Genomic DNA, 12,313 nt, shown 5'->3' on the forward strand with positions numbered 1-12,313 from the left:
AAGCATGTTCTTTATTGAAATTATGTGAAAGTATTGGTATTGCTAAATCCCTTCCTCTTCTTCTCATGAGAACCTTAAGTCCTGGTTTGTAAAACTACTCATACATGCTTTGGCAGATTTCAGATCAAAGGAATTATCCCCCTCCCCTCTAATCATAAATTCTGCCAGATTAGGTGTCCTAGGGAGAAGTGACTGGGAAAGTTAGGAGTAGTGATGCCTCATGCAAAGTTGACTCCATTTTCCTTCCAAAGAAACTCCTGCTCCTCTGAGTATAACCCTAGATCAGACTCAAGATAATCAGTTTGATAAAGTACCCAAACCAAATTCATGCTTGTTATCTGCTTTGTGCACTGTCAAAGGGTATTTCCACCAGGGAAGCCACTGACTCATCTCCTTGAACTCCCAGTGCAAGAGTGCAAGCTTTAAGTATCTAAATTCTGACTTCCTTTGTCTTACAGGCTGAATTCTGCTTTACAGGGAGCATAAACTGCTGTTTACATTCATGCCAAAGCAAGGAAGACAGAGGAACTGTCAATCACTTTGTGTTTCACTGAAACCAGGTACGTGTCTCCAAAAGGAGGTGGCACTCTCTCACAGGCAGCTTCTCACACAGGACACGGAAGAACTATTTGAACCAAATTCAAATTAGCCAACCACCACGGCGCTCTTAAGTATAGCCCAGTAATTTTGGTTGAGAAGGTGTGACTGGTTTAGCTTGGCAGAGCGTTGAAAATTGCTACATCCTTAATTCATACCTGCAAGACTGGTTTCTGTCCTGACTGATAACAAAAAACAAGAACAGGATGAACCTCAAGGAAGAGCCAGGCGTTCTGCTAAAACACCCAGCATACCTCACTCGATTAAACAACTGTTGTGCAAATTAAACACACCCTCATCAGTGACACAATCCTGGTCTTAAGAAAAAGATATTAAAATACTTCCTCTCCCACAAATGCAGTTTTATAAAAGATAAGAAAGATCTTTTCTAGGTATGCAGAAAATACATGAGAATACCAAGAGCTTTGCATTTAGGCAATTTGTCTCTGGTAACTAGACTAGAACAGACTACTTTTTAATTATCTTTTTTAACTATTTCAAGCTTTATTAGAAATTGTTTCCATTTGAGAATCTGAAGTTACTTACATCAATCCTAACGAAGCTTAAAGTAAGTATGGAGGCAGATGATGGAATCTCAGGGTTAACTCTCAAAGAGCTTTTGAAACTACCACATGAACCATTTATATAAGGACCAGCTGCTGAGCTTTTTAGCTCACTTCCACACCTCCCCTTTTAGAATGACCTCAGGTTTTATCTCATCACTGCTAAACCACATCCAGTTTGTGAGCATTAAAAGATCTCTGATGATTAAATCCTTCCAGTGTAGAATTTGTGGATTTAGTGTTTCTCCTGGTTTCTTCTTCATAGTATTTGTTGTCAATAACTCAATTTAGGACTAATTTATTTTTCCTGTCTTTCTAAGAGTTGGCCATCAGTTCCACTTTTGTAGCTTTTGTATTTCTCAACACAGTAACCATTCATAACCAATCAATTATTTCCCCTCCCCTATAAAAATATAAATTATTATAGAAATATAAATTATTTATATTGTAATAAGCTAGCACCTAACCTGTTTTTTAACTTTGCTTAAACATATCATATTTGTCCTATAATGGAACTAAGCTTCTAACTAGAACAACATTAGAAGAAACTGAAGATCAAATCTGATGGGCAACTGTGTTTCAGCTAAACAAGCTTTCCTTGCATGAATCACAACCGTGTCTGTGAACAGGGGCAGGAAAACAGATCCTCATTGTTAAGAACTGCTTCTGAGTAGGACTGGCTTCAAGGTGTGAGCACACAGTGTGCAGCTCCCTGGCCCTGCAGCACCGTGAGGTCCCCTCACCTCTCAGTGCATTCGTCGATGTTGTTCTCGCAGTTGGTTCCCTCAAACCCAGGGGGACACTTGCAGGTGTAGCTGTTGACGTAGTGGGTGCACGTGCCCCCGTTCCTGCACGGCTCACTCAGACATTCATTGGTGTCTGTTTGACATTTATCTCCATGAAATCCAGGTAGGCAGATGCACGAGAAGGAGTTTATCCCATCCACACACGAAGCTCCGTTTTGGCAGGGATCTAAGATAGAAGCATCACAGTGAGTGTTTAAGTGGGTAACAGTGAAAGGCCAGATCTAGAGTAGTTGCTTCTAACAAAAAAAAAAAAAAAATCACAGATGCCAGGGTGTGACAGACTACTGACAAGTTTTTCTGAGCCACTTTATGGAATATATAACCGCAAAGCATTATCAATAATGAATTCACAAGAAGGTATGGATCAAGGCCAAGCTTCAGGGGCTGAAGGTTTCTCTGCTGCAATTTGTTCAACCAAAACCAACGAAACCAGACCCAAAGTCTCTCAGTTTAAAATTCAAAACTCTGCTTTTTTGACAGATGCCTACTGATTAAGACAATAAAAACAGCACAGCAACTGTTTCTTCTTCCTTACCAAGTTTTATTCATAAGAGAACTTAGCACATTGTCTCTTTTCCAGACACTGCTCAACACACGAGAGAACTTGTGTGCTTAATTTTTTGCATGAAAACAGTCCAGTCAAATCCAATGTGTAAGTGTACATTAGCATATATATGAGCAATTATACATGACTGAGCACTTAACATTTTTCCCAGTATCAAAGACTGACTGGGGAAAGGCTGGCAGGAAAGCTTGGATTCCCCTCACCTCTGCATTTCTTGACATTTTCTTTATTCCTACCATACTCTTGCTACTTGCATGCCACCACTTCTAGGTCTTAAGCCACCCCCTACTACTGTATTCCTTCTACTTCCACAAGGACCGATTTGCCTGAAAGATTTCTGCCATTCAGTAATTTCTTCCTGCTTTGCTCCTTCCACTTTTGGATTTAAGACCCACATTCCTGAAGCCAGATTCCTTTTCTACTCTGCATTCCACAGACCAAAGCCTAGTATATGAAGGCAGAGAGGGAAACTGGGAGGGGGGAGGAAAAACAGAGTCAGGAGGGGGGATGAAAAATAGATTACTGAGCCTTATTTTGAATTTATGATTATTTTTAAGTACTACTAAAATATGAAGTTGAAAATGCAAATAGACTCCACCAAAAATCTGCAGTTTAACATAAGTACAAGATTATTTTGTTCACTGGGAAATGAAGAAATGTGAAAGCTCATTTATTGTCTGAGAAATACGCTCACATGATAAAAATTTGTGTTATGAGACACACCTGCATCCATTTAAAGGTCATTTGACTACTGCAGAGAAAAAGCACATTCAAAGTGAGACCCCTGGCAGCTATAAAATGTTGTGTCTGTGGCAGTCACCCATGTATGAGTGAAGCCAAAAAGCTGTGCATTAATTCTCTGTGCCACACATTTACTGACAGAAGAAGACTCGGGTATCAACTTTTCAATAAGTTCCTGGTTTTGGAGCGTTTGTTTGCTTCATAGATTAAAGACATTTGGCTCAAGGCGTGGAAGGTTTTTGTTATGCTAAATGAAATCAGCTGTGGCAGTAATTTGAAATGCTTCTTCAGCCTCATGGGTGTGCTGCCTAACAGACAGCACGGGGTGAATCTCACAGCTCTCAGAACACTTAGGAGTAGAGAGAGATGGCCCAGCTGTTCGAGAGAGAAAGATGAACACTTTGAAAACGTTCTTATCTTCAGACACCCACATGAAAACTAACAGGACAGGCAATAATTTTGTTGGCTTCAGTAAGCAAAGCCCTGGGTCATGGCACCATGACATTTTTTGTACTGTACCTGTTTGCTCAGAAAAAAAGGAATCAAAAGCTGAGGCTGAGCCAGATGTCTTAGAAGATCTTTCAGCAGTGCTGCTCTGGGGGCTCCCACGGTAACTTTTGCTAATAGACTGGTTTGGATCCTTCTCTACAGCAGTCACAAATTTACATTTCTTTTTCAATGCAAAACACAGTTTGCCAAATTCATACCTAAAGTCTCTAAGACTTCAGTTTGGTTTTAAGCTAATCTAGTAAAAAATAGCGTTTCTTTGGGTTTGGGTGGTTGTTTGGGGGTTTTTGTTTGTTTAGTTTGGCTGGGTTTTTTTAAAGAGCCAGCCCACCAAAAAATTACAATGTCACGAACTCCCCCAAGGTTTGATAAAGCATTTTTCAAATAGTAACAGATGAACTTTTAAACACATGACACTTCTCTTTGATTTTATCTGAGAATGATATAGAATATGCCCAGCAAGAAAAAGAAGCTACTATGTATTTGGTTTCTCTTGTAAACAGCAGTGTTAAGGGCATGAGATGAACACTTGTTTTCTTGCAATTTAACCCATTTCAGTACTCACCAGTGTATGGGCTACCCTCCTGCAACTGATATCTTCCTGCTGGTTAATTTGTTTTCAAATATGGAACTGCAACAGGACCCGCTCTTTCAAGATTATTAATGTCAGACAGAGACACTTCAGGAAAGACTGCTGTACCCCAGGTTCCCACCACACCTCAGTCAAGCTTAACGTAGAAATATAGGTAAGCCCTGCAGTGATACTTCAACTTGATGTATTAAAATTTCAGGCAAATATAATTCTTCATTTAACAGCGCTTCTCATTAAAGTATGTAAAACTCTAAGGACCTTTTCAAGTTAAGAATCTGGGAACAACAACTGCTATCAGTTGTATCGCTGTAGTCCATTTCTAGCAGCTGAATGTGATGGATTTTGACTGCCTCAAACATGCAAGTCTTACAAAGCTGAGGTTTGGGTTTTTTTTCCTTTTGGCAAGAGATTATAAAAGACCTTTCAGTATCTGTCAAACAGCAGTTTTTAAAATGACAGCAAAATTACTTCCAGGAAAAACTGGACAACACAGAGCAATCTGCTGATACTCACTTGAAAGGCAGTCATCGACATTACTGTCACAGTCTCCTCCAGTGAAGCCAGGCCGACATTCACACAGGTAACTGCCTTGAATATTATGGCACAGAGCATGATTTTTGCAGGGCTTGGAGAGACATTCATCAATATCCACCGTACATCTCTCCCCTGAAACACGGAGAGCCCAGAAGTAAGACATAAGGCAACGATCACGAGGCTCAATGCCAACACTGCTCAGCAACTCCAAGTACAGCATGTTCCCCATCCATGTTACCTTCCCAGCCAGGGGCACACTGGCAGGTGTAGCCTTCAGAGTCAGGAGATTCTTGGCAAATTCCTGAGTTCTCACAAGGATCAGGGGAACAAGGAGAAACCACCACCTGGCAGTTCACACCTGGAGAGCAGAAGGGGAAAAAACAGAAGAGTATGCTGCTAAGAGCTTGGCGCTTCTTGGAAGAATGAACAAAGAGATTGTAACTTACACGTTTATCCCACACAGCAGTGGACATTTTGCCAGCATTGCCACATTTGAAAAATCTCAGCAGAAGGAAAAGGAGAGCAGAGCATTCCTCATGGGCTCAGTGCAGACAGCAGACATGGTAACTTTGAGTTTAATGCCCCTCCAATTCTCAGGGAATTTATATAATTTTCATAATTTGCAAAGAAAATTAAGCTAAGCTTCCAACAGAACATTTCTTAATGAGTCCAAACAAGGCTTAAATATGATCTTACCAAGTTTTTTACTACTGTATCATGTCTATATGAACTGACTAACTTAACTTCATAAAGCCACAGCATTTCCCATCTTGATTCCTATTTCCATGAAGTTTAATAAAAAGCAATTACATTAAGGGTGCAATGAAGTGACAAGGAAAAAGATAACAAAGTTTTCTTTGAATTTTCACCTTTGAAGCCTTTCCTGCAGCTACATCTGTATCCATTCAACAGATCTTCACAAGTTCCTCCGTTCTGGCATGGGTTTGATTTACATTCATTCCCTTCTGTGGAACAGTAATCTCCTATCCAGCCTGGGTCGCAGACACACTTGTACCTTGAAAGGCAAAACAGCAGTAATTTTAGAGCATTCTGAAATAACTCCAGTTATTTCAGAAACTACCAGTTTCTCCAGCAGATTAGTTTTGGAGAGAAAAGCAGAAGACCCCTAAGTTACATTTGGATTGCTTACTCCAGCTGTACAGTTTTAAAAATACAGAAAATAAACCCTCCCTTAAAACCACACTTCCCTCCATTACAGTTTTCACAAAGTGCTCAGTCAACCAGCAATATGTTTCTGCTTTGATAAGACCATCTCAACATATTCAAACAAAGACAGAAAACAGAAAAGATTAAAACAAAAAGTGGAGGGGAACAATAGGTTCCAAAGATAACTAGACTGATTTAATACAACAGCTGGCTGGGAGCAGGAGCAATCTTCTCCATCACGTTTCAAAATCTGAAGTAGAGCACTCTCCACCCATGTGACGTAGAACCAAGGACTTGGTGAATCACCCTGGACTCAGGCCATACAACACACACTGCCCTCTCTCCCTGTCCTGCAAACATGACTTCTTTTATCTGGCACACAGTGTGAGGTGTACATGAGCATAAATGTGACAGATGACAGACAAGATGAACCAAAACATTTGTTTCCCAAACTTACACAGAGGCTGAATTAGCAATAAAGGTAGCTTTCCTGCCAGCTCCCAGGAAAGTGCTGAATCTTCCCCTACAGACCTACCCACAGTGGTAAATCACTTCCTTGCCCAAGTGCTGACAACACTTCCCGGGACACAACACATATTTGGGACACACAGCTACTCCATGTATAGTTGAGAACTTTCACAAACAAAACCTCCCCAAAACTGTTGTCTCCACAGGTCCTGTGCTCCCAGACTTAGCATTACCAAAAAGAGGCCTGATTTAGGTCTCCTGAAATCAACATTTGGTCTTCCGGGATGGGAAGATTCAGAAGCAACTACTGCTATCAAAATAGCCAGAGAGAGCTCTTCTTTCTTCTTCCAGGCACGCAACAGAAGTAAAGCTGAGCAAAGCTGAGTAAAGAGTAAAGCTGACAAAATCTCAGCCTTGGACAAACTGTCCTGAGTCAAATATTGCTCTATCTCCCAGTGCAAAAGTTGTCAGCTTGTTCCTTAATAAAGTATTTGAATAGCAAGAACAGCACTAGCCAACAAAGAGAGTCTCCATGATCAATGTTTTAGGGTTTGATAGGATAGCTGCTGCTTCCCAGTATTTAATTTGAACCATTTCTTTATTTCAGTTGCATTCACTCCACTCATTTGAATCATGAAACCCACCCTTTAGATGGTGGCAGTCCACCCTGCACTACAAACAGCAAAGAATACAAGACAGGACAGAAGAACCCATGTTGAAACACCAGACTGCAGCTGGTGACTGAAGGTCTACACCTTACTGTGATTATGTCATGGGCAGCAGATAAATACAGATTCTAATCTACGAAAAATCAGAAACCTCAAGTCAAGACGAAACTCTGGGCAAAGCAAGAAATAATCAATACAGAAGGCAGCAGATAAGTTTAATGAGTACTTACCCAGTAGCAATATGTGTGCAGTTGCCATGCACACAGGGGTTGCTCAGACATCCATCTGCCTGTGACTGGCAGTGGGGGTGGTGGTAACCTTCAGGACACACACACCTAAAGCCATTCACTTCATTTATACACGTTCCACCGTTATGACAAGGGCTGGATGTGCACTCATCGATGTCCACGTTACAACGTGGGCCTAGGAAAAAAAAACAGCAATACTTACTATTTGCTTTGCATATCTGCAAGAACACAGCTCAGTGAAGCAAATGCAGCAGGACAGAGCTTGCATGCCTCCGTGCTTTAACTCAAGCCAAGAGAAGCATTTCTGAAAGATGCAGCACTTTTCTGTGCCTGGAAAACAGCACTTACACTCCACAAGTATTTACAAACCATTCAAGAACCTCAACAGAATTCCACTAAAAATCATTGGTTAATATTGATTAGGAAAGCAAAAAATCACTCAACTGCATCATGCTTGCAACAAACCTCTTGAGCTCCACTTGTCATAGCTCTGCTCTTCTGCTTTGAAGTAACTACCCTTTGAACAACCAATACTGCCAAACTGTCTGCAGCAAATACACTTCTTGTGGTTTATTGAGCAAAAGGGGCTCTGAAAAACACCATTTCCTGTTTTGCCTGCCTCTGATTACGACTGCAAGATCCTTGAAGTAGTGACCAAAAGGTCTTGTGAAGCTGGAAAGCTAAACAAAGCGAATGTTGCGGTAAGTTGAAAGTATTTTTAATGTAAGGAAAGGACAAAGTAACGAGACCCCACACGAGCCAGCTCTTTAAACACTGGAATATGCCAATTCATCATTTTACTGAATCCTTTTAACAGCATAACAGTAAGAAGTCCAGCAGGATAACAAATATAGTATGCCATCAACAAAGAAGAGTGAAAGGCATGAATAGTTCTGGGGACTAAAGAGTACCACCATGCCAAAGCCAAAGGAAGGAATGAAGGAAGGAGCGTCAGAAGTTTAGAAAGATGCCAAGGGAAAAGCACAAGACACATGAAATGTTTTAGTGCTATTTCTAATGCATTTCAGACCTATTCTAATTAGAATCATTCAGTAATAAACAGTAACAAACGTGATGAGAAAACTGTTATAAACAGTACCAACCGCCTTACAACAATTACTTCATAAGCATATTACCCTACATGGCTCAAAACCCAAAGTGCTGAGATGTGCTTCAGTCGTCAGAAATAGTCCTGATGTAGACCTACAGTTCTAAGCAGGGATCCAAAAATGCCTAACTGCTTCTTTTCTCAACCCTGCTTTTACCGCATCAGATAAATTTCATACTTTAAAAAGGAAACAGAACAGATCACGCAATGAAAGAGAAGTACTGAAAAAAAATCAGGTTATTCATCTGGAGACTTCAGAGTGCAGAGCAGCTCGATAGAACACTGAGTTAATGCTTTGATTTCACAGAAAGAGAAATACAGTTCATGGTCAAAGCCCGAGGTAGTGTCTAATCAAACACCTCTCTATATTGTCCACAATCTCTCTGTCTCTGGAAAGATGCTGTAAATAATAAACCAAAGTCACATGGGTTTATTTGTTATAAAACCAAGAACCATGAATTGGACGTAATTACCTAACAAGAATGGCATTTCACAGCACAGATTAGGCTGTTTTTCTGCTTGGTAGAACTTGCTGTAATGTAAGACACTGAGATTCAAAGATTAGAAGGACTTATCGAGATACTAACTGAAAACCTTGCAGTCAGTATGCAAAGAACAGCTTCCCTGGCTACTTGGATAACTATCTTCAAAACAATTCAAAGCTATTGGGTAGCTGAATTTACCTGTAAATCCAGGTTTGCAGGCACAGTTGTAGCGATTAATGCCATCAATACAGTCCCCATGGATGCATGGGTTACTTGCACAGTCATCAAAGTTATTTTCACAGTTTACTCCTAGGGGAAAAAAAAGTTCGAGGAATAAGGAGGCCAAATCTTACAAAGAAGGTAATGAAACTATTTCCCAGAAAAAGCCAAATTAAGAATCCCAACTGCTTGAAGTTACACATGCACTGGGGCAACTTAAACAGGTGATGATGCAGAAGTACTGCAACACCAAGGAGCGTCACCTGAGTCACTGGATACTGACTATCTACCTGAATTTGTACTAAATGTTTAAACAAAGGAATGAACCATTTTGAACACTGTCTCTGTTTTTATTGCACGCTTGAATTTTTGGAGTAAAGAGGAAGTAAATTCCTCAAGGCCAGTTGCAGTACCAGTGAGGGTCAGGCGACCCACACAAACACGCCAAAATTCAGCAAGGAAAAGTAATATGAAAATGACACTCTCATACCATAAGCTTATCTCTGTCTGCAAATTCAGCACACACCGGAGCACATATAAGAAATGATTAAATGCTTGATTTCTGTTAGAATCCACCCCTCACGTTCGTGCATTTATGTACCTGAAGTGCCCAGCAAGCAGTTGCACTGGTAGCCATTCACCAGATCGATGCAGCGCCCTTGGTGGAGGCAAGGATTGCTGTGGCACTCATCTATCTGCTCACTGCATATGGCACCCATGTAGCCAGGATTGCACACACACGTGTATGAATCAATTCCGTCTTGGCATTCCCCATGGTGGCAAGGATCGGGATCACAGTTGTTGATATTCTCCTCGCACAGAAGGCCAGTAAAACCTAAGGAAAAACGACGAACGGGAGTAAGTCAGAAGTTAACTGGTATGATGCTGCAGTGAATATAATGCAGATATAGAAAGAATCATATCAAGAATCAGCAAAGTGGCAGAGAGCACAAAGGGTGACTGGGCACCTCAACTGCATTTCCAGCCCTGGAAAACAACACTCTCCACTGTTCACAGCATTACAGAACAACACCATGCATGGAGAACCCTGGCATTGGAAGAGGTCACCTTCAGTTTATTTGGAATAGTAGCCATCAGAGGAAACATGTAAACCTGAGTATTTACTAGATCAGTATAAACTATCTGAAGGCAGGCTCCTGTCATTATTTCCTCTACACAATAACAGGGGGACAGAGGGAGGTTGACCTTGTTAGAATGAAAATGCTGCTGAAGCCTTCCAAAGGGAACTCCCTTGGCTCATGTCAAAGCTTCTGCAGTTCTGCTTATTAAAAATTTTCTTTTCCATCTCATTGGAAAACCTTTCAGTAACTGCAATCAAGCACCAACTGCAAATTTATTAAGGTCTGCATGCAACCTCCTCAGTTAGGAGCAATGAAACAAGCAGTAATTTGGCCTGTTTCATTCTGCTTCAGCTGGGAAACATCCTGAGCAACAAAGAAGGTCAGAATCTATTCACAAACAGGGCTAAAACAACAGCTCAGGAAGGTAAGAGCAGCAAACAACTCTCTCAAGAGCCCTGTCTTCCATAATGGAGCAGAGCTATATGAAACAGGGACAATTTAAAATAAATGGTTTTCAGAGCTGAGGTTTTGGACCAACAGCTCACGCTATCTCTTCCAGCAGCTGAAGATTTGGAAGGTAGAACTTCAAATTTCAAGACACTGATTGGAGACTGATACAAACCAAGCTGCAGGGAATTTCAACAGCTGAAGAGTGATTCTCACCTGAGTATTATAAGTGGATAACAGGCTCCCCATTTTTCATACAGGTTTGAGGTTATTTCTGTGGTCAAACATACCAGGTGACGGCTAACATTTCCAAGTTCTGCGAACGTATGCATGGATGAATGGGTGTGGAAGTAGGTGGGGAGAGGGAAGGGAGGCTAGTTAGAGAGATGGATATAAAAAGATGTTAGGGAAGGAAGAAAAACAAACCGATAAGGGGACAAACGGTGGCAGGGGAAAAAAAAAAAAAAGAGGGCAGAGACAAATAAAAGAGGAAAGACCTAAGACAACTCAAGAAAAGAAAAGCCATGATCTACCACTGGGAAGGAGAAGTGGAATAATGCCAGAAGGGAAAGAAAAGACAAAAAGCAAGCAGTAAATAGAGCTATCTGTACAGCATTTGGCCAAACATTTTGCAGTTTTCAATCACGTCGGCAGCTGGCGATTACCATTCAGGGAACACATATCACTCATATTATGAGATTAATAGAGCAAGAACATACTCAAACATTATTTTCCAGTAACTGACCTGCCCCAATGATGAATTCCGCATTTCAGTCTTATAGAAGGCTGTCAATATTAAATATAATACTTAGCATACATTTGTTCAAAAATTATTACCTTGCCTCCTATTGTAGCTCAACTGAACCACTTATAGATCAGATATATTTCTGGATCTCTTAACTGAGCATACCTTACTGAGATAAGATTTCCCTCTTTGCAGACAAGAGTTAGACTAGGAAAAATCACTTGAATATAGAACATAAGAATCCCTCATATAGGATGGAAAAAAGCCCTAGTACAGAGTCCCTCTTCCATTTTCAGTCAAAGATTTAACCAAGGATTTCACTAAGTGGTGCTGCTTCAGTAACATACATTTGGTTGCTTTCAGCCTGTTCCTTGAAAATACTCCATACCTCATTTGCCTTCATGGAAGCAGTTGTCTTCCCTCCTCATCTGGAAAATCTAGAATTTCAGTACTGAGGTGGTTTAAGCAGTTCTACTGCCAAATTCAGAACCTGCTTTTCAAGGCACATCTCTCCACATTGTCCACCATTACACGACCCAAAACCCTCCTAGGCCTGATAAGCTCTGCACTCTGATAAGCAACCAGACCACACAACAGCTTGAGAAAGAATTTTTAAGATAGTTTCCAAGTTTGGTGAAAATTTGAGTTTTTCCTTCTGCTTGCAAGTGTCAGCTTAGTCTGTCACATGCAGTAATCAAAAGGAAAAATTCTGACCACAATAATTATTCCTTTCCTGAACTATTGCATTCTCCTTCTTTCAACAAATTCAAT

The 12,313-nt window shown here is 40.7% G+C and overlaps 1 protein-coding gene across 1 annotated transcript in view; it reads right to left on the bottom strand.

The window, feature by feature from the left end:
• Positions 1–12,313, bottom strand: part of NOTCH2 (notch receptor 2) — a 75,502-nt gene that overhangs the window by 25,283 nt on the left and 37,906 nt on the right. Inside the window, exons 10-16 of the mRNA XM_018079077.2 lie at positions 9,870–10,103; positions 9,248–9,358; positions 7,439–7,631; positions 5,775–5,920; positions 5,144–5,263; positions 4,885–5,037; positions 1,904–2,132 (exon numbers count right to left, since the gene is read on the bottom strand). Of these exons, the coding sequence (XP_017934566.2) occupies positions 1,904–2,132; positions 4,885–5,037; positions 5,144–5,263; positions 5,775–5,920; positions 7,439–7,631; positions 9,248–9,358; positions 9,870–10,103 (1,186 nt within the window). The remainder of the gene's footprint in view (positions 1–1,903; positions 2,133–4,884; positions 5,038–5,143; positions 5,264–5,774; positions 5,921–7,438; positions 7,632–9,247; positions 9,359–9,869; positions 10,104–12,313) is intronic.

This window comes from Manacus vitellinus, unplaced genomic scaffold, assembly GCF_001715985.3.
Source record: "Manacus vitellinus isolate BGI_N305 unplaced genomic scaffold, ASM171598v3 scaffold_44_pilon, whole genome shotgun sequence".
Taxonomy (NCBI): domain Eukaryota; kingdom Metazoa; phylum Chordata; class Aves; order Passeriformes; family Pipridae; genus Manacus; species Manacus vitellinus.